The sequence below is a fragment of the Euprymna scolopes genome, unplaced genomic scaffold (genome assembly GCF_053919585.1).
Source record: "Euprymna scolopes isolate OS-2025 unplaced genomic scaffold, ASM5391958v1 sca682, whole genome shotgun sequence".
NCBI lineage: Eukaryota > Metazoa > Mollusca > Cephalopoda > Sepiida > Sepiolidae > Euprymna > Euprymna scolopes.
The window spans coordinates 1-22,405 of NW_027633749.1; the positions used below are offsets into that span (position 1 = coordinate 1).

At 35.0% G+C, this 22,405-nt stretch overlaps 1 protein-coding gene across 1 annotated transcript; it reads left to right on the forward strand.

The window, feature by feature from the left end:
• Positions 1–47: 47 nt before the first annotated feature.
• On the forward strand, positions 48–21,621 carry LOC145275237 (phenylalanine-4-hydroxylase-like). The gene is made up of 6 exons (XM_080127659.1): positions 48–178; positions 1,186–1,312; positions 5,460–5,555; positions 10,144–10,277; positions 13,542–13,657; positions 20,931–21,621. Exons 1-6 carry the CDS (start codon positions 162–164, stop codon positions 20,984–20,986), a joined length of 546 nt encoding a protein of 181 aa, XP_079983785.1. The 5' UTR covers positions 48–161; the 3' UTR covers positions 20,987–21,621.
• Positions 21,622–22,405: the final 784 nt, after the last annotated feature.

Genomic DNA, 22,405 nt, shown 5'->3' on the forward strand with positions numbered 1-22,405 from the left:
TGACTTAAATAAAGATATCCTTTTGTGCTTTTTTTTGTACAGATTGCACTGGCTTTCGCCTGAGACCCGTCGCTGGTCTACTGTCTTCCCGGGACTTTCTTGCAGGTCTAGCATTCCGAGTGTTCCACTCTACCCAGTACATACGGCACCCATCCAAGCCAATGTATACACCAGAACCGTAAGTAAGAGTTCGATCCCTATCCAATCTAGCGCTGTCAACCCGTACATTTATATACGAAAACGACATTTTGTTAAAAAACTAGCAAATACAGTTGGTTTGCTGAATGAAACAATTTGTTGGTTATTGTCTGCAGAATGTTTAAAAGAAGGCTGAAATAGAAAACGTAATAAAGTAGAATACACACGACATAGATCGATTATATATGTATTGAAACAAGGTGTGTTTGCGGCTTAATTAAAAAGACCAACTTATCTGATGGTGCGCTTATATGTTACAACTTATGAAAGAAGGTTTCTTTTAGTACCTGGTGATATCGATCGATTTATTCATCTCTTACGGCGAAAAGAGGTGATACTAGGGTCGGAATGTGGAATCGAAGAGCAAGATCAAGTCTGAGAGAGTGGACCGTCTACAACTACACGGGAGAAAACAACATTTCAAAAATTAGATGACTCGATCAATGCGCCTGAAGATGATTTATGATTTGAAAAAGAAGACAAATACTAACCTTTCACATGCACTCTGTTTGTCTTATCGTCTGATGATTAGTCGAATAAAATCAAATAAAGTTAGTTTAGTTAAAAGGCAAGGGACGTAATCTATTAACACAATAGACAGTATTTTTTTATACGAAATCTACTCGGGGAAACCACTTGGTGTAAGGGTCTAACAAAAACGAAAGATGATTATTGCAAAGACAGGAGATGCTTATTGACCTTAGTCTTGAAAAGTGTAAGGGCGTAGGTAAAGGGAAAACAGTGAGTAGGAAAAGAGTTCCATTATTTGCAGTTCTTGGAAAGAAGCTACTGGAATGGGAAGTTGTGTTATAAGAAGGTACCAAAACAACGAATTGATTGAGACTACTAGATTAATGAATCAAACGAACTTGAAAAGAGGAAGTAGGAAATAGATCAGACAATTCTGAAGAGTACATGTGGTAATAGTATTTTTTAAAAAAGACTGAGACTAGTAACATATGTTTTTTTTTGTTTTTGTTTTTTCAGAGACGTTTGTCATGAGTTGTTGGGCCACGTCCCTTTGTTTGCTGACCCTGAATTTGCACAGTTCTCACAAGAGATTGGATTGGCCAGCCTGGGGGCACCGGACGATTACGTACAGAAACTGGCAACGGTTGGTATATGCTTTTTTTTTTTCTTTTTCATTTATAATCTTATATTTTTTAAATCGGTTAAAATTAGTTAATATAAAATAGGTTTACATTCAAAAATCCACATTATTTACTTGTATGGAAACATATAAGCCTATTTTGGGATGGGTGAGAGCCTTTAGCGTTTATAAATGACTAGAAGAATATCCGTCCCAGTAATGGTAAAATTAATTCCCCAACACACAATAGTTTTGCGACACTGGCATATCTCCTTTCGAAAATTAAATTCTATATTATATTTTTAGTTCTTTTCTGTCTGTCTGTCTGTCTGTCTGTCTGTCTGTATGTATGTATGTATGCCATAATCACGGTGACACACCAGTTCACATCAAATCACTGAAGTTGAGCCTGGCTAGTACCAGATGGGTGGCCATTTGAGAATTCTAGGCGCTGTATGGGCTCTCTGATTGAAATTGTGTGTGGATCTTTGTTATTATAAGGTGCAACGACTTAAGTATTATAGTATCACTCAATTTACAATCAGTGATTAATAGGGATTAATGGGGGTTAGTATTAAAATTCCACTTTTTTCGGAAACTACTGGCTTAACTTTTGTGTGGACCAATGTTATGCTAAAGTACAGTGGATTACATATTATTGTATCCGTTCGATGCACAGTTAAAAATTAATCGAGATTAGTATTTAAGTTTCACTTTTTCTCGAAACTACTGTGCCGATCTCGGAGAAAGATCTTGTATGGATCTTTGTTATGATAAAGTGCAGCGAACTAGGTATCATGGTATGTGTTCAATGCAGAGTTAGGTATTATTGAGGATTTTTTTTTTTACATGGGGGGTCACCACTTATCAAGGCCCGAAGGCCACTCAGGGATAAGGGTTATTGCGTGTACAGTAATCAATAAGATAGTATTGTAGTAATCATTAGTATTGGGGTTTTTGATAGAGTGTCTTACTTAAGGGGGCGGTTTGTCAGGAGTTTGTTTATGTTGGATTTGAAGACGTCTAAGTTGTAGTCAGGTGGGAAACAGGCAAGCGGCAGAGAGTTCAACTGGCGTGCAGTTCTAAGAAAGAAGCTTTGCTCATGGAATCTACGTTTGGATTTAGGCACAGATAAAGAGTGGGGAAAATTATTGACAGTAGTTTCAGCCAGACGGGTGTTTTTCGTGAAAGATTGGCGAGGGGGGACGAGGGATTGGAGCTCAGACGAGCACCTGCCATGGAAATAACGATAAAACAAAGACAGGCTCACAACGTCTCTTCTGTGGAAGAGAGGTTGCAGGGAAGAGAAAAGGGCATCCCCCACTAAACCACGAAGTCTATTTTGTACTCTGTCAAGGCAGGATAGGCTGTTTTAAGCAGCTCCTGCCCAGATGTGGCAGCAGTACTCCATCCTTGGATGTACTTGGCTTTTATACAAATAGAGAATTGCATCAGCAGTGAGATATCTTCTGGAGCGGTAGAAGGATTCCACCATTTTCCCAGCGTTCCTGGCAACAGATTTGATGTACGTGTTCCATTTCAGATCAGGAGTAAAGGTCAAACCCAGAAGCTTGTCAAAACATGGAGCCTCTCCAAGACGAGAGCCATCCATTTCAATTGATGCCAGATGGGGATCAGAGCGTTGATGATGTAAAGATAGAAGTTTGGTTTTAGATGCATTTAAAGTGACCAGCCACCTCTTCCCCCATTGTACTACGTGCTCAAGATCAGAGGAGAGAGAATTAGAGAGAACTTTCTCATTTACGGTCTTTGATGTGTTGCCATAATGGAGATATACTTGTGGATTTCATATCCCCATGAAACTTCTTCATTCGGAGGAAGCCGGTTTAACCCGCCTATAGTGAGTGCTACTTCAGAACAGTACAGTATAAAGCACTCATTCTAAATCAACGGATTATAAACTTTTGCCCGTTTTAACGTGATAAAATATTTAGTCAAGATGTACATCTACTACTAAACCTTGTGTCTAGGACCCTTATTCCGATTTTGATTAAAATCAATCACATTATTCTAAATCTAGAAAATATCTAAATATTCTGGCTTAAATCTATAGAAATTGAAATCCAGGGAACCTTGCAAAAATTTGATCTAATACAAATCAGAAATATTTGAATTTTTTAAATAAGAAGCTGTGTTCATATTATTTCCCCTAAAAATGTTTTTAAATACAAAAAAAATGAACTTTGTGAAATATTCATGAATTGCTGTTTTTCGTGCACTGACAAAAGGAGGGTGGACCTGTAAATTCACCCATGTCCGTTCGTTCGTTCATCCGCTCACATTTTTTCAATAACTACGTTTTGGAATTTTTACAAATTTTACACAAACATTAAACATGATATGAGTAAAAATGTAACAAAACGGATTTTCTGGGAAAACACCGGTTGCCCCCCTAGGGGTGCCTTTCGGGTTAAAATGGCTAAAATTAAAACTTTTGAGCTTATTAAAAAAAAAAAATAGATTCCTTGGATTTTTATAAAACTTTCTGAAAAGTTGTAACTAACTGATTTCTATATAATTTTGTTTGTTTATACTTCGCGATAACTCTTGGGTGTGCTCCAGGGACACTTTTAGGGCTAATAGAAACACTCCATTTTTGGGACTATTTTACCATATTTGTCCAAAACTTTCTGTACGACTATTTAGCAGTTTTGCATGGTGCTGAGCTCAAATTTAAATATGTTAAGGTCTTGATCACTTTTGGGACTAAAAGGAGGGGGGGCAGATAATGAACTTATTCATTTTTTTTTTTTTTTTTTTTTTTTTTTTTTTGCATGGGGCAGAACTCAAATGTACATATGTTAAGGCCTAAAATTGCACCGTTTGTTAATTTTCACCAGTATTTGACGTCCCCTGGGGATTTTTGAGACTAAATGGGAGGGGCAAATGCTGAACTTAGTCATTTTTTTATGCTTCATTCACTGCGCACTCACGGGGGGCATGAATGCTTCACTTGTTTTTCTTTAAAATTTCACAAAAATGGAAGGTGTATAAATTTGCGTACTTGATTATCGTCCGTGAACAACACATCTAGCAGTTAAAATAAAGCGATCTTTGTAATTGATAAGAAACGAATATGAAGAGTCAAATTGGATGAAAAAATCCCATTTTTACCTCTTTTGCATAAGATTAAATTAAACTAAACATAGCCCACATCATTTCACCCTTACACCTTGAAGCTATATTCCAAAATTTCATAATGACCGATTAATTAGTTTAGCCGTGACTTGTATACATTGAAATATATTAACATATACGCGTACCTATGTTTATATAAAAAGATAAGACAAAATGTATTGTGGCTATTATTTTATTAAGAGTTTAAGAAGTCTATTCCGTTCCGAAACGAAAATGGAATAAAATTGGACTGTTATTCTAAATTTAACCTAATAATCTCCCTTTAACTGATTATCTCCCTTGAATTATTCAAGCCGATGTCAAGGAAATTCGCTCTTCTCTCCGGAAGTCAAAAAAATCCGGCACACAATTAATGCATTTTTTTTTTAATTTGGTGCCTTATTATAAACAACACTTAATTAAAAATTCTCTTAAAGTTTGTAATTTTTGGATTATTTAGAGTGCTGTTCTCATCTTGGGTATTATTGTGGACTCTTATCGTAGCGGATAAAGTACTAGGAAAAATTCAGTTGTAAGTTACACTGTTCTGGAGATTAAAGGTTCAATCCTGGGTGCAGGCGATACAAATAATACAATTACGAATTACTTACGATTTCTATCCATTATGGCTGACAGAACGAGAACATGCTACTCCGTGGGTTAAATAATGGATTCCGTTCGAAATGCCGTACAGATTTCTGAGTTTGACAAGATACACCTGTGTGGTGTACGAATAAACACTCAAGATGAGAGCAGTAGTCCAAATTATCCAAATAATACAAATTATCAATCCTCATCTAAAAGAAAAATCGGAAACATAACGCCTTAAAGTCTTCCCCCATAAAATATACTTTTTTTTTGGTACTTAGTTTATATTTTATGTCATTTTCTTTATTTTAGAACGACAAAATCGGTCAGAATAACCCCTTTTCGCACTTAAAACACACACACACACACTAGCTCCAGTATATTAAGATCTAGTCATATGATTACGTTATTTTACTTTTCTTCTGGTTCTTTTTCTTCTTTTTAGTGCTATTGGTTTACAGTAGAATACGGTTTGTGCCGAGAGGGAAACGAAATAAAAGCTTTTGGAGCTGGTTTGCTTTCATCATTTGGAGAACTTCAGGTAAGAATTTTTCGATTTTTATATAAATATGTAGTTCAAAAGATCGCTCTCAGAAAAATTGCCCTTGAAACATACATAAACTTGAAAACTTCGACTTGAAACTGGAATTTGATGACTCAGTTTCGAAAACGTTTTAACTGAACTAAATATGGAAAGACACACTTTTTTAGAGACGCAATTTTTACCGATCCAATTTTCAAAGATAGAATTTTCAGATACTTAATTTTCAGAGAACCCTTTTTATAGCCTAATTTTCTAAAAACACAATTTTCAGAAAACTATTTATTCAAGGCGCCAGTTTTCTAGAGTCCAATTTTCTGACATGCGATTTTTAGTAAAGCAATTTTCAAACTTTATTTTTAGACCAAATTTTCAAACTTCATTTTTAGACCGAATTTCTGATATTTGCTTTTCTAAATTTCATGGTGTTACCATCTTACAATTTATTCTTTTAATTACCTTAATATTCGCAATTCTTGACAGCAACTGTTTCGTAACGTAAAATCATTTACTTAATCATTATATCACTCAATGAATCTATTCCGCCCTTAACTCGTCAGAAAGTAATAGCAACTATCAATCCATTAAAAGAAATTTGGGCATGATTACAAAATCCGAAAATTGGAAGAGAAGTTGCAATTACCTTTTTTTTAATTTTATCTTTTACTAGTCTGGGTGCCCGGCGTTGCCCGGGTGTTTGAAAATGTATATTAAGCAAAAAAAAGTGGTAGTAGGCAGGCAGGCAGGCTCGAACCCGTACCGCAAAGGAGGAAAAGAAGTGAAAAAAAAAACTGACGTCTTTGCCGTTACGTGAACTGCCAAACCGGAAGTAGCGAATGTTTAAATTAAGGTTAGTAAATCGAAAAGAGGGGATGACTTCTCGACCCCTTCTTGTAGAAAAGTGCCCAGTTAAGGGTAAACAAAATTATGGTTTTTACCAATTTTTCGATATTTGTCGTCCGAAGGGTCGAGCGTCTAAACGATACCGATCTCGTGAAAATCTGTTGTCTTTGTCGAAAGTTTTAGGCAAACAAACATATATAAATAAATACATTTAAACAGACAGGTGAGATTTATATTATAGACTAACATGGGTGCCCAGCGTTGCCCAGGTGTTTGTAGGTGTGCGTTGAGCAAAAATAAAAAAAGTGGTTGTAGGTAGGCAGACTCGATCCCGTGCTGCGAAAGAGGAAAAGAACTGGAAAAAACGTAACGTCATTGCTGTTGCTTCCATCACCAAACCAGAAGTGGCGAAGGTGTAAATTAAGGTTATATAATCGAAAAGAGGTGATGACTTCGAAAATATCTGCGAAAAAAGCGACCCCTTCTATTAGAAAAGTGCCCAGTTGAGGGTGAAGGAATTAATGTTTTTTAGCCAATTTTTCGATATTTGTCGTTCGAAGGGTCGAGCTTCAAAGCGATACCGATCCCGTGAAAAGCTATCGTCTTTGTGGAAAGTTTAAGGCATACATACATACATACATACATACATACATACATACATACATGTAAACAGACTAGTAAAATTTATATCATAGACTAGCCTGGATGGCTGGGTACCTGGCGTTGCCTGGGTGTTTCAACCAAAAAAAAAAGTGGTAGTAGGCAGGCAGGCTGGAACCCGTACCGCGAAGGAGGAAAAGAACATGAAAAAAACCTGATGTCTTTACCGTTACATCAACTGCCTAAGCGGAGGTGGTGAATGTTTAAATTAAGGCTAGACACTCGAACAGAGGGGATGACTTTCGAAAATATCTGCGAAAAAAGCGACCCTTCCTTGTAGAAAAGTGCCCAGTTGAGGGTGAAGGAATAAATATTTTAGGCCATTTTTTTTATATTTGTCATCCGAAGGGTTGAACTCCAAAATGATACCAATCTCATGAAAATAACTCGCCTCTGTCGAAAGTTTTATGCAGATATATACTTTTAAACAGACAGGTGAGATTTATATAATAGACTAGCCTGGGTGCCCGGCGTTGCCCGGGTGTTTGGAGGTGTGAATTGGGCAAAAAAAAATATGTGGTAGTAGGAAGTTAGGCTCGAGCCCGTACCGCGAAGGAGGAAAAAATGTGAAAAAAACGTAACGTCTTTGCTGGTGAGTCCATCGCAAAACCGGAAGTGACGAGGTTTAAATTAAGGCTAGTCGATCGAAAAGAGGTGATTACTTTCGAAAATATCGGTGAAAAAGCTACCCATCCCTGTACCAAAGTGCTGAATTGAGGATGAAGAAATTAATATTTTTAGCCAGTTTTTTTATATTTGTCGTCAAAATGATCGAGCTTCAAAACGATACAGATGTCATGAAAATCCATCTCTTCTGTAGAAAGTTTTAGACATACATACATACATACATACATGCATACATACATACATACATAAATACATACATACATACATACATTTAAACAGACAGGTGAGATTTATATTATAGATAGATTACGCCATTTTGAATATATATATATATATATATATATGGCGTAATAAAAGGTATGTATATTATATATATATATATATATATATATATATAAAGTTATAAAAATATATATAGTAATTAAGCTACACAGAATATTCTGCGTTTCATTCTCGTGAGAATTCCTCAGATTTTAATTGCCATATATATTTTTATAACTTACTTCCTAGCTCTATCTATATAGTGAGCACTGTTGAAGTAAATACTGAAAATTTACGCATAAAATTATATTTTCGTATATTAATTCATGTAATTAAATGGAGTAGTCATATATATATATATATATATATATATATATATATATTATTACGCCATTTTGAATATGTGTGTGTGTGTGTGTATGGCTTTGTGTGTATATGGTTTTGTGTATATATGGTTTTATGTAGAAAAAGGGTGGCTGCCGAATGGATTGGAACATCCACGTTTTTACTACGTTAAAGTTGGTGCTAGACCTTCGAACTTTTTTGGTAGGAGTGATACTTTATTGGTGAAGCTGTTCTAATTAGTTTCTAAAAAGTCAAAATATACACTATTCTAAATGACTCAAATGTCCTTTTTCAGTTCTTACCTAGGCCAAAGGTCATCTCAAGGATAAGGATTAATTAGACTGCTAATTGGTTAATTGCTAAGATAGTGATATGAGAAATGGTTAGAATTTGATTATTTAAGGGGACAGCTCTTTGATAGCATTAGACTTGAAAACGACTATGTTGTAGTCAGTTGGAAAATAACTCCGCGATATCGTGTTTTACGGATGGAAGCTCTTGGAAAGAAACTCTGTTCATGGAAGTTATGTTTAGCTTTAGGTACATGTGGTTGGTCAACGTCAGTTTGTTAGTTTCTAAAGTGCTGTTGCAAATTTCTTTCGTTTTACATTCGTGTTAGAATTAAAGTGCATAATTACTTATGGCAGATCCTGTATATTTAAGAATCTGGTTGTGCTTATTAATGCTTTTAGCTTCTTTTTGTTTTTCTGTTTTTGCTTTTTTTTTGTTGGGTTTTCAAATAACTTCTTTCTTTTTATAAAGGAATCACCACTTATCAAGGCCCAGAGGCCACTCGAGGATAAGGGTTAAAGAGTGTACGGTGGTCAAAAGGGCAATATCATAGTAATCGTTTGAAGTGTAAATTTGGTGAATTGGGTTACTTAAGGGTAACGGCTAGTCAAGAACTTGTTTATATTGGACTTGAAGACGGCTATATTGTAGTCAGCTGGAAAGCAGATAAACGGAAGAGAGTTCCACAGGTGTGCAGTTCTTAGAAAGAAGCTTTGTTCATGGAATGTACATTTAGGTTTGGCACAGATAAAGAGTGGGAGAAATTATTGATAATGTTTACATCCAAACGAGTGTTTCTTGTGAATGTTTGGCGAGGAGAGACCATAGATTGGAGCTCAGACGAACACTTGCCATGAAAAAAAAACAATAAAATAGAGACAGCAGACCATCGATATAAGTGAGATGGTTTATTATAATTTTTTTTCTTGGGTAACATTTGGTAGGATTAAAAAATACACCTTGAAGATGCTGCAAAGTTGTGAAAGATGTGTTTGAATAGAAAAGTTTTGAGTAACACCTTAATTATCAGAAAGTGACCACAAGCGGAAGTTGATGAAATCACTTAACTTTTTTCGGCTAACAACTTAAGCAAGCGGAAGGAAATATTGCCATTCATCGGGGAGCTGAGTGAGGACGGAGGTTGTCGCCGTATAATAGAACTAGACGCAATGAGACAATCGATGTATCAATTTAGCTCTCAGTCTGTCTGTCTGCCTCTCTATATATATCTATTTATCTATCTATTTATCTCTGGCACAGCATTCCGCATAATAGCTTTTGAATCACTCCCAGTCTGGGTTTATGAATGGTATAAATTGTCAACATTAATAAACTTTTTTCTTATAAATTAACTTTAGCATCCGAGTGTTTCACTTGGGTTCACAACGAAGACGTATGGGTGTATAAATCGTTATACACCAATCGGTAAGTGAAAAAATTACACTTAATGGTGTGGATTTTCCCTTTTCAGTTTGCAGTTTTGCATGTAAGTACATATTTTTACGTATTCCATCAGTCACGATCGGATTCTAAATGTACCATTTCTGTTTATTTTCTAAAGTATTGCCTGACTGACAAACCCGAAATTCGCCCGTTCGACCCTGAAAAGACATCGAAACAGACTTACCCAATCACGAGTTTCCAGCCTGTCTACTACGTTGCTGACAGTTTCCAGGACGCTAAACAAAAAATAAAGTAAGTATAACAAAATAAACATTTGCCCTTTTTTACTAAGAAATTTTTTGTCCTAGGCCTTGCCCAAATTCTTTGTTTTTTTGTTTTTTGTTCGTTTGTGGTTGTTGTTTTCTACTGTGTATTATTTGTTTGGGTAGAGCACTGTCGTAAATAATCTCACCCGCTACTTAATTGGCTGAAAATACGAAGCTCGTTGTTTGTTTGTTTACGAACAGGCGATTTGAGCACTATAAAAGTGGTAACGAGTGTCTATTTAGAAAGACATTCCGACGAGTTATTTACGGGCGTCGATTCCATGGTCGAGTGGGAGAACTGCCGACTGTCAACGATGGTTCTAGGTTCAATCCTTGGCTTGGGAGAGATGTTAGTCTAGCGGCACTGATGAGTTGTGATACAACGAAACAGGACTGTATGTCGATTATTACAAATATATATATATATATATATATATATATATATATATATATATATACTAGCAAAATGGACTTTTTACGAAAGTATGATAGGTTATGAAAAGGAAGGGTTGTAAACACATAGCTTCGAATTTGAGGGTATCAAAACCAAAGCAAAATATGATGAAAGTAAAAATAAAATAGATAAACCCCATAATTTATTATACCATACCTTATCACAATATTCTATGGATCTATATTAAAAAACTTTGTTAAACTTTGTGACATATTTCCATTCTATGGAGGTCAGGCGCGAACGAACACCCAATAACTTTATTATACCATATTTCTTCAAACTGAAACATAATCATCAAAGTATACTTACGCAGATAGATATGAAAAGTCTTTATAAAAGTTTGTGCCTATTTTCATTCTATGGAGGCCAGGCGCGAACGGATACCCCACAATTTTATTATATAATCCCTCTTTAAGTTAAAACATACTTATCAAAGTATGTACATCTATATCAAAAACACTTGTAAACATTTTTTTTTTTTTAATTTTTAAATTTTTTATTTTCATACTTTGTGGATCGAGCGCGTTTAATAAATACAAATGCTTTTACAAATCTCACAATTTTAATGAATCATCATTATGCCAGATCAAACATACCCATTCCGAACGCAGACCCCACAATTTTATTATATAATCCCTCTTTAAGTTAAAACATACTTATCAAAGTATGTACATCTATATCAAAAACACTTGTAAATGTTTTTTTTTAATTTTTTAATTTTTTATTTTCATACTTTGTGGATCGAGCGCGTACGCAGACGCCACAATTTTAATCATCATTATGCCAGATCAAACATATATATATATATATATATATATATATATATATATATATATATATATATATATATATATATAGATAGATAGATAGATAGATAGATAGATAGATGTGTGACGTAACGAAATATATAAAAAAATAAAGTTTCCCAGGTTCCTTGATAATGCGTTGTTATGGGAATGGGACAACCGCCCCGAAGACAACAATAAAATGAAATGTACTGGACAACGAAATCACATAAGAAATAACGAGGACAAGTATCGTCGAAAAATTAACAAACTTTTATTCATATAAAAATAAAATAAAATTCAATTCAAGAAAAGAAAATTAAATATGCCTAACTAAATGAAATGATTTAATGATAAAAATTCTACCGAGAGAAAAAAATATTAACAGTCAATGTTCACATAAAACAAGAAATCGTCTGCTCAATTGGATACAGGTTCTAGTGTAAGAGAGAGATGTTGGAGAAATGAAAGTTTTGATTGAAAAACTCACTTAATGTTCTTATATATTTCGTTACGTCATCCATCTATACCGTCCCCAGTAGGACTGGGATACGCCGTAACAATATATATATATATATATATATATATATATATATATATATATATATATATATATATATATATATTCCAGGTTGAAAAATATTCAAATTAAATTGAAATTATTGAATTCCAACAATGAACCCCCTTCCCTTATATATCCTTTCCTTTTCTCTCTAACATACTTTCTTTTAACCCCTTCTAATCTTTCATACACGTGAATAGAAGGAAATTCACTAACAAACATTTAGACCTCCCCCTCCGTTTCTTAACGGATAACAGCCGTTAAAGTTTTCTGCCTTCTGATAAGAAGACATTAAACCATGCTACACGCTAGACATGGTGAAATATTTTTTCTCTTCTAAAATTAAATAAGTTCTTAAACTTTTTTAATTTTAAATTTGTTTCTTGCCTGATGAGAACAATAATGATCGAAACGCACATCGCAGCTAGATATGACTATATTTACATAAAGAAAAAAAAATTATATATATATATAATATTTTTTAATAAATATTAACGATTTTTATACCTACAAACACTAGTACGGCATGTTTATGCACTCATCAGCATAGGAAATGTTGGTTATTGCTTGGCGTAAAATTTGAAACGAATCCAAAAAGCTACCCTTGACGTCACAATCTAGTAGTATATTTCCTTCAGGCCACCGACAAGTAACACGTGAATAGAAGGAAATTAATTAAGGCCGCATTGGTTGGCGTTCTATATATATATATATATATATATATATATATATATATATATATATATATATATATATATATATATATATAAGAACAAGGAGTTAATAAAACATGTTAAAAACACTTTAAAAAAGAATTTAAAAAAAAATTTAATTTTGAAAAGGAGGCACAAAATAAGTGGATAATCTTTAATCCACGGAGTTTCGAAGAAATACTTTCTTTCTCAACAGAGGATAGGATTTAGCAAAATGCGGGATCGGATTTTGCTTGCAAAAGTATTTAATGAAACTACAAGTAAGTCATATATCTTACTTGGTAAAAAATAGTGAAGCAGGGGGAATAGGGGGAAGAAAAAGGTTATTTCACGTGGATGGATTGTTTGGTGAAGGGTAAAATATCCAATAACGGTAAAATCCAAAAAAGTTGATTAAATTTCCATTTCCACAAGTAAAATCCAAAGGAATCGCGTTAATGGAAGATGGTTCAAAGTAATCCAAAAGGCAGAATTCCGTGGAATAATTCAACAAATGGGTGCAAAGAAAAAAAGGGAATGAGTTCAAATAATATTATTAAAAGAAAGATAAATTGGGTGTAGAAAGTGTGTGTGTGTGTGTGTGTGTGTGTGTGTGTGTGTGTGTGTGTGTGTGTGTGTGTGTGTGTGTGTGTGTGTGTGTGCAGATATGCGTCTTTATTATTGAGGTACAAAAAATAAATTATTTTTTAACACTGCATCCGTTTGCCATTATTACATAAATTTCATTGATTTTCAGAGATTACGCCAGTAACATCCTTCGTCCGTTCACCGTTCGATACAACCCTTACACCCAGACAATGGAAATGATCAACAACAAAGATCGATTGGGATCGCTTTGCAAAACTATTCGATGTAAGTTCCATGTGGATATTATTACGCCACCTTGATATCGATCATAATCTTTTTTCTTTCTTTTCTTCTTTTTTTACAATTTTTTTTCTTTTTGTTTTCGTCGGACATTTGTCATCTTGAAATCTTCTTTAGATTTCAGTTTCTTTTTCGTTTTGGACTCAAGACCTTGCTGTTTTGTTATCTTCTACATAGTTCGCAGCTTAAGCCAGGATCATTAAGCCAGCATCATTTAGCCAGCATCATTTAGCCAGCATCATTAAGGACACGGTCCTGGATATGACCTTAAACTATATCCGATGGTGAGGCCCCAGCTTGTGGGTTTGGGGGAGTGTTGAGCCACCCCTTAATTGCCATTGCTCCCAGGTCCACTCTGACCCGTAGTGGTAGTACCTGTTAGAAAATATATTCTATTAAAATAAATTTATTTAAAATCACTGGATTCGGTATTAAATAACCTGAAAAGGGTTGATATGCTGTAAAACAAAAACAACCAATCAACCATTAAGGACACTGGCTTCATCTGTTTGTTGCTGTTTCCATCTTATCCTATGCCAGGTTCAAGAGCACTGTTTTCTAGGAACTGCATTGTCATAGTGGATGGTGTATGACATATTTCCGATTGTTCTTTTGTTTTGTTTTGCTTTGTTTTTTGTTTTTGTTTTTTGTTTTTGTTGTAGTCGGGGGTTTTTTTCTGATGTGATACGATGATCACATTCGTGATCACTCTACGATAAAACAACACAAGACGAGTACTTGATATAGCTTAGTTCAGCTTTGTGTGGGTGGGTGTATGGGTGATGCTGCAACGTAGAGCAGAAAAAGGAACTCCAAACGTTGTCTGTTGTAACCCCTCACGTGAGAAGGTGGCTAAGGACCCCTGTCTATCTGAATTCTTGGCTCGTGTAGTCTTCTCTGAGGTTGTTACATGAAATCTGGTATGCTGAAAGCGAATATCGAAGCAGCAGGCAGGAAGAAAGACAACTCATGTAGACTAATCTACAGTGTTAATTTTAAAACTTATATGCAAATGTTTTTATAAATCTAATTCAGTTTTTTTGTAAGTTTTTTCCAAAGTCTCAAATCTCGTCACAGACAGCGATAGACGGTTGGATGAGGAATGTGGAGGGGCCACGTCTCTATGCGGTCTGTTCTTCTCGAACTCCACAAGCAATATCCACTCAACTCAACTGACTAATTTTCGCATGACAGTTGTATATATAGTAAGGTATGTGGATGGGGTGGAAACTTCCCCCCAGTCAATAAGATTTCGCCACGAAATCGAAAGCCCCAGATCCCTGCGTGGGCACAGTTCCCATACCTGAAATCTGAATTACTAATTCTCACGATTTCCAAAGCCAGATGTCAATTCTGACATCCGACCTTGAGTTCATTTAAGGCCAGACAATGTTATAAGTGAAATTTCCTGTCATCAACTTTTAGCTGTAAAAATATATTTCTCTTGTTTCAAACAATATCTATTTTGACATGAAATAAAAAAAAATATATTTTTATCTTCTCCATCTTAAATCCTTGGGTTATCTGCCGTCATCCGGGAATGATAAGCTATCTCAGCGTAGTTCTAAAGCTCCTCAATGGGGAATTACGTTACACCGTCACTAGCTGTTTGATCGCATCGGTCCCCAGCGATTTTCTCCTCTGCCCGATCTACTCTCGCGCGGCTCTGACAATAATCTCTCCAATCTCTCTCGTCCACTGTCTCCAAGTAAAGATTGCTCATAAACGGTCGCAAACAAGACTATTCGTAAATTGTAAACTGTCATAAACTGTCTCAAAATTCGCTCCTACTCGTAAAACTTTCTGTAAACTAATCTATCTACTATTATATAAAAGGTCTCGGGCCAATCTATCTACTATTATATAAAAGGTCTCGAGCCAAGATCAACGTGTAGTATCTGTTCCGGCAGATGCTGCAAGCAAAGATCATTGTCCTTGTAGCAATGGGCTTCTGGTCCATGTAGGTGCAACCCTATATACCAAGAGGCTCTCACTATCCAGGTCCCATTTCCCACCTCTCGGGAACTAGTCCCTTTTTCCTCCCCTCTCCCCCTTTCCACATTAAAAAACGGCCCCGTGTTTAATTTGCTCAGTGGGGAAGCCAATAAACACAGCCAAGATCAAAGTGTAGTATCTGTTCTTCATATACTACAGTTCAAGGCAAATTAGTTCGTTCACTTCTATTGTTCTTCAGTATTTCTATTGTGAAGCGATTTATTGAAATAAGATATAAGAAATTTACATTGAAAAAGTATACAATAAAAACGTAGCCAGATAAAGATAACACAATTAGTCTTCACTTGCATATTTGATAACAAAATTTATAAAATAAAAGATTTGATATTTTATAAGAAATATATGTTTATGAAATTATAAAAATAAAATTACTGAAATCACAATAGAAATACTGAAGAACAATAAAAGTGAAGGAACTCATTTGCCCTGTCACCACTTCCGGTAGCGCTAGGCCGGAAGTTAGGAAGTACGTTAGCTGACTATAACTCGTGTTGTTTCAATTAAAGTTGGAGTCAAATCTACCTTTGTTTTTCACCGGGCGCTCTTTTTTCTTTCGGTAGCTGAAATGCGCATGCTCAGTAGTCGTTCAACTTCTGATATGTAAGGGGAGGGGCAATTAATGACAGCACTAAATCTCTCCTCCTTTAATTAAAGTCTTATTGTGTGTGTGTGTGTGTGTGTGTGTGTGTGTGTGTGTGTGTGTGTGTGTGTGTGTGTGTGTGTGTGTGTGTGTGTGTGAAAAATGGAAGGAGTACAATCCATTTTGCTTACTTACTTTGATATATGTTCGTGTAGTAGGCCAAGATCTGGACGCTGTCCTTTTAGAAGTTTCCAAATTGGTGGAAGATTCCATAGAGACATTTTTAGTGAAAACTGTTTTTAGGTTAAGACTTAAACTAGCAGGTGGGGGGGGGGGCTTTACCTGGTCGAAAAATACGCTTAAATATGATTTTTTAATCTATCTATTATAGAGTCGTGATTTCAAAAGTAAAAAAAAAAAATAGTATTTGGCTGCCATCAGCTAGAATTGAAACCGAAAGTAAAATTGTAGCATTCAAAGCTGGTGACGTTACCACAAAGCTGGTGACGTATACTAACGTGACATGCATATGAACTGGTTAAAAATAAACTAAGACGAATGTACAAAATGTATAATGATTTTTTCCATTTTGACCTCTTTAAAACTATTTTAACCGGCTCAGGACTCATAAAAGAATGGTCCATAAAAAAATCCAATCATTTGAGACGCTTACCGCCGCTCTGCGCCGCTCTGCGCCGCTCTACGACTTTTAGTTTCGGAAGAGATAGTTTGAAAATATGTAGAAATACAAAACAGACAGACACAATGAGTTTTATAAATTAGACTAGCATGAGGGGGCGCCCGGCTTTGCCCGCGCGTAAAATACGCTTAAATATGATATCTTAATTTGTCTACATTTCGTATAATTATTATAGAGTTGTAATTTCAAAAGTAAAAAACGGGTATTTTGGTGCCATCAGCTAGAATCGAATGCAAAACTGGTGACGTTACTACTGTACCAACGTGACACTGGTTTAAAATTAAACATTAAAAATAAACAATGGGGAATGTACAAGATGTATAACGATTATCTTTTTCAACTTTTTCCCATTTTTGACCCCCTTACAACTATTTTTACCGGCTAAAGACCCATAAAAGAACAGTTCGTAAAAAATTCAAACATTTGAGGCACGAAGAGCCGCTCAACGACTTTTAGTTTCGGAGAGATAGAGTTTGAAAATATGGAGACAGACAGGCAGACATATAGCCGTTTATATATAAGATGCGAGAGAAGATTGCTATATGATGAACATAAGCAAAATGATGAGCTCAAAGGCATAAATTCAACAAAAGAGATATTACATATGGAAATTTACATCGACAGGAAATACATAAAATGTGTGTAAATATTTTAAGAGTTTTTGTAAATCAAGGATAACTCTTTAGCTGAAATATTGGAAAAGTTTGAATCGATAATTAATTTAATGTTTATGGCTATGTATGTGAATTGAGATAACAGCAACCCCAAGGCCCAACAGAGGGGCGGAGTGAGGAGGGGGATTAAGGCGATGTAGATCTAAGCTCTGTCGTGGATTTTGGCTGTCTATTGAAGAACAATCTGGCCTTGTATGGGGTCAAGATGTCTCTAAAAGGATCTTTTAAAATAAATTCAGAAAATCATCTGATTGGTCAAAAATGTTTGTTTTTATATTAATCAGGTATATGAATGAATGAATTCGATTGCGCAGAAACGAGTTCAAGTATTTTCATTTTGGACATTGAACAATAAACTTCACCGTCGCAAACATCTAAGTTCTTTTTTTTTTTTTTACATGGGTGTCACCACTTATCAAGGCCCAGAGGCCACTCGAGGATAAGGGTTAATAGGTATACATTACTCATTGTGATTTTAGCATAGTAAACAGTGGGAATTTTGTAACTTGGATTACTTAGGGGGACGATTCAATTAGAACTTGTTCACATTGGATTTTTCTTTTTTTTTCATAGTTATCAAAACATTATCAAGGCCAAGAGGCCACTCGAGGATAAGGGTTAAAGAGTGTACAGTAGAAATTGGACAATATAATAATCATTAGTAATGAAAGTTTGTTAAATTTGATAACTTATATGGAACGACTCATCAAAAACTTATTTACGTTAGACTTGAAGACAACCATATTGTAGTCAGCCGGAAAGCAGGAAAACGGAAGACAATTCCACAGGCGTGCAGTTCTAATAAAAAAGCTTTGTTCATAGAATCTACGCTTAGGTTTAGGCACAGATAAAGAGTGGGGGGAATTATTGATAGTGTTTACAGCTAGACGAGTGTTTCTTGTGAAAGTTTTGCGAGGGGGGACCATAGATTGAAGCTCAGTCGAACACTTTCCATGAAAATAACGATACATCAGAGACAAACTCGCAACATCTCTTCTGTGAGATAGAGGTTGCAAGGAAGAGAAAAGGACATCTCCTACGAGGCTACGAAGTCTATTTTGAACTCTATCAAGGCAGGACAAGTCCTTTCTAGCAGCTCCTGCCCAGATGTGGCAACAGTATTCCATCCTTGGACGTACCTGGCTCTTATATAGATAGAGAATTGCATCAGCAGTGAGATATCTACTGGATCGATAGAAAGATCCCACCATTTTTCCAGCGGCCTTGGCAACAGATTTGATGTACGTGTTCCATTTAAGATCAGGAGTAATGGTCAAGCCCAGAAGCTTGTCAAAACTTGAGGCCTCCTGAAGACGAGAGCCATTCATTTCAATTGATGCCAGATGGGGATCAGAATGTTGATGATGTAAAGAGAGAAGCTTGGTTTTAGATGCATTAAAAGTAACCAGCCACTCCTTTCCCCATTGTACTACATGCTCATCAGAGGAGAGAGAATTGGAGAGAACTTGGTCGTTTACTGTCTTAGATGTGCTACCATAAATGGTAGTGTCGTCAGCATAAATATCTACAAATGATGTAAGGATGTGATTTGGAAGATCATTAATGTAGGTCAGGAAAAGAGTTGGGCCCAGGATGAACGGTTTATAGACGTGAGAGTGTGGTGTACTTTACTTCTTGATAATAAATGCATTTTTTCTGCTGAACCTCAATTTGATTTCCTAAACAAACTGTACAGTTCATCACGTTCCGCTTTGATGTTCTCAAAATATTGCTCAAGCACTTTACGTTTACATCAAAGAGTTTTTAGTGCATTTTTCAACTTCCGACGTGTAAGGCAGGCAACTAATGATGACACTACATCTCTCCTCTTTTAAATTAAAGTCTTAGTCTTAGGCACAGATAAAGAGGGGGTGGGAATTATTGATAATGTTTTCAGATAGACGAGTGTTTCTTGTGAAATTTTGGCGAAGGGGACCATAGATTGAAGCTCAGTCGAGCACTTGCCATGAAAATAGCGATAAAGCAGAAACAAACTCGCAACATCTCTTCTGTGAGATAGAGGTTGCAGGGAAGAGAAAAGGACATCCTCTACGAGGCTACGAAGTCTATTTTGAACTCTATCAAGGCAGGACAATCCTTTCTAGCAGCTCCTGTCCAGATGTGGCAACAGTACTCCATCCTTGTTTCCTGTCGATATCAATTATCCAAAGAAATGAATAGGTTTTCCAATTCATCTAAAACATTATTATGACTAGTACAGCGATATCAAAATGTTTACATAAAAATACATCTTGCTCTAATTGTGCGCGCTTATACAGTAGCGTCCAAAACTAAGGGACGAAATTTTAAAACCTAATATTTGTTAGAAATGACAACTGTGAAAAGCTGGAATTTTGACAACTGGTAGTCGTTATCATACATCTTAACCATACTAAAATTTGAATCATCATAGCAACTTTTTGAACATTTACGTTTTAGAGACGATTTCTTCTGATTGGCTATTCTTTACCATAGCAACTTTTTCGTCGTCGACACTTTCATAAATCACAACGGAAATGTCGCTCGCGTGCCATCTTATTTAGGTTATATATAGAGAGTTAACAAAAGTGATGCTTTTTGCTGTGTTAAGGCTGATAATATTTCGCTTACGACGTCACCCATTAATTCTGTTTCTCTCTGTTTTTGTCCCTTCCTTCTGTTTATTGACTTAATTACGTCTGTCAGTCAATTTAAAAAGTTGGTAATAGTTTTTTATGGATTGTTGACAATGCGCATGATATTGAACAAAAAAAAAGAAAATATTTTTCCACAGCAAAGCCTGTAAAAATCATGGATTACATAGAGAAATGCGAGCATGGAAAATAATATGGTAAAGATTTAATCATGGAAAAGTAAAAGAACTAGTTGTTAAAACTGGAAAAGAAAAGGATATGGCATTCTAGTAAAAAAAATATGATAAATTTATAATTTAAAATATTGCAGCATTACGTATTTTTTAAAAATTCAATTGAACATTATATATAAATTCTTAATGCTGCAAGTTATAAATTTATTATATTTTTACTAGTATATCTTGTTTTTTTATTTCCAGTTTTAACAATTAGTCCTTTTACTTTTCTAAGCTTGATCTTCACCATATGCAATATATATATGCATATATATATGTGTGTGTGTGTGTGTGTGTGTGTGTGTGTGTGTGTGTGTGTGTGTGTGTGTGTGTGTGTGTGTGTGTGTGTGTGTGTGTGTGTGTGTGTGTGTGTAATATGCATGTGTTTATAATTCTTCAATAACTATATTGGTATAATTATTTTTTTTCTCTTTACATAGATGACGTTAGCCTGATGGAGGACGCCTTGCAGAAACTAAACATGATGGTTGCATAAGATGAGGACACTGAGGATGCTGACGAAAAGGGCATGAAATTGAGCGCAAAGCTCGTCTTAATGAAAAACGAAACGTTCCTGATTGAAACAGTGGTTTATTATCGACTAAAAATTTTAGATTTGATCACAAAAGTACTCAAGAAAACAACAACAACAACAACAACAACAACAACAACAATAACAACAATAATAATACAGTGTAACCCGGATATAAGAGATCCGAATATACAGCCCGGATATAAGAGAGATTTTTCTCTGGTCTTGAATTAGTGCTTGTGTTAATGTACAGTGTAACCCGGATGTAATAATACCGGATATAAGTGTAACCCGGATATAAGAGCATAGTAGGCACCGGACAAAAAGTCTCTTATATCCGAATTACACTAGAATAATAATAATAATAATAATAATAATAATAATAATAATAATAATAATAATAGGCTGTTCCGATAACGCAAATCCATTTGCAAAGGCTTATCGAAAGAGGTGGAGAGAACTGGATGCTTGAAGAAACTTGTTGTCACCCAGACTCCAGGGAACACCACAGATTGTTGTCAGTGAGTGATCTCTGATGATGATCTGTGTGAGAACTCCAAGTGAGTACATTATAATAATAATAATAAACAAGAAAAAAATTAATTTTATCTAAACTTGTATTCATTACAGAAAAATACTATTATTAACTAGCGATGTCGACTTGCCGTTGCTCGGGATCCATTTATTTTGTAAATATGCCTATGCTCTTTACAGCGCGTACTTTATAAACACACAACACACGCGCATATATATATATATATATATATATATATATATATATATATATACATATATATATATATATATATATATATATATATATATATATATATATATATATATATATATATATTGGGAATTCAAAATCGCGTAATGAAAACAAACTATAAGGTGTTTGCAGCTTCTTTTCCAATTTTCGGATTTTTTAATCATGTCAAAACGCATTTTATTTCCTTTTGGGGGATCGATTGTTGCTATTTTTTCTGGTGAGTTAAGGGCAAAATAGATTCACTGATTGATATAATAATTAAGTGATTGATTTTGTGCTACGAAACAGGTAATATCAAGAATTGTGTCAACTGAATTAAAGGAATAGATTGTAAGTTGGTCAACATCATGAACATTGAAATATAGACTTTTGTCATTCATTCATTATATGCTCTGTAATTACATTGGGCTTCTTAAATAAGGATTGGTATATATAAAAAGGAAATATAAGTGAATAAAGAATATTTCCACAGAAATATATAACAAGCAGAGACCGATAACTCTTACTAAAAGAATAAAATTTATTTTCATAATTGACTGATTGTTATTTTAAGGTGGCTTTATAACAATTACTCTATATTAAAAAAAATATCGAAACGGATTAAGTATTTTTTT

What these genes read in the sequence shown, in the direction of transcription:
- LOC145275237 (XM_080127659.1), top strand. An exon ending in CATCATTTGGAGAACTTCAG is followed by an intron (nt 5,556 to 10,143) that starts GTAAGAATTTTT and finishes TATTTTCTAAAG; the next exon opens with TATTGCCTGACTGACAAACC. An exon ending in GCTTTGCAAAACTATTCGAT is followed by an intron (nt 13,658 to 20,930) that starts GTAAGTTCCATG and finishes CTCTTTACATAG; the next exon opens with ATGACGTTAGCCTGATGGAG.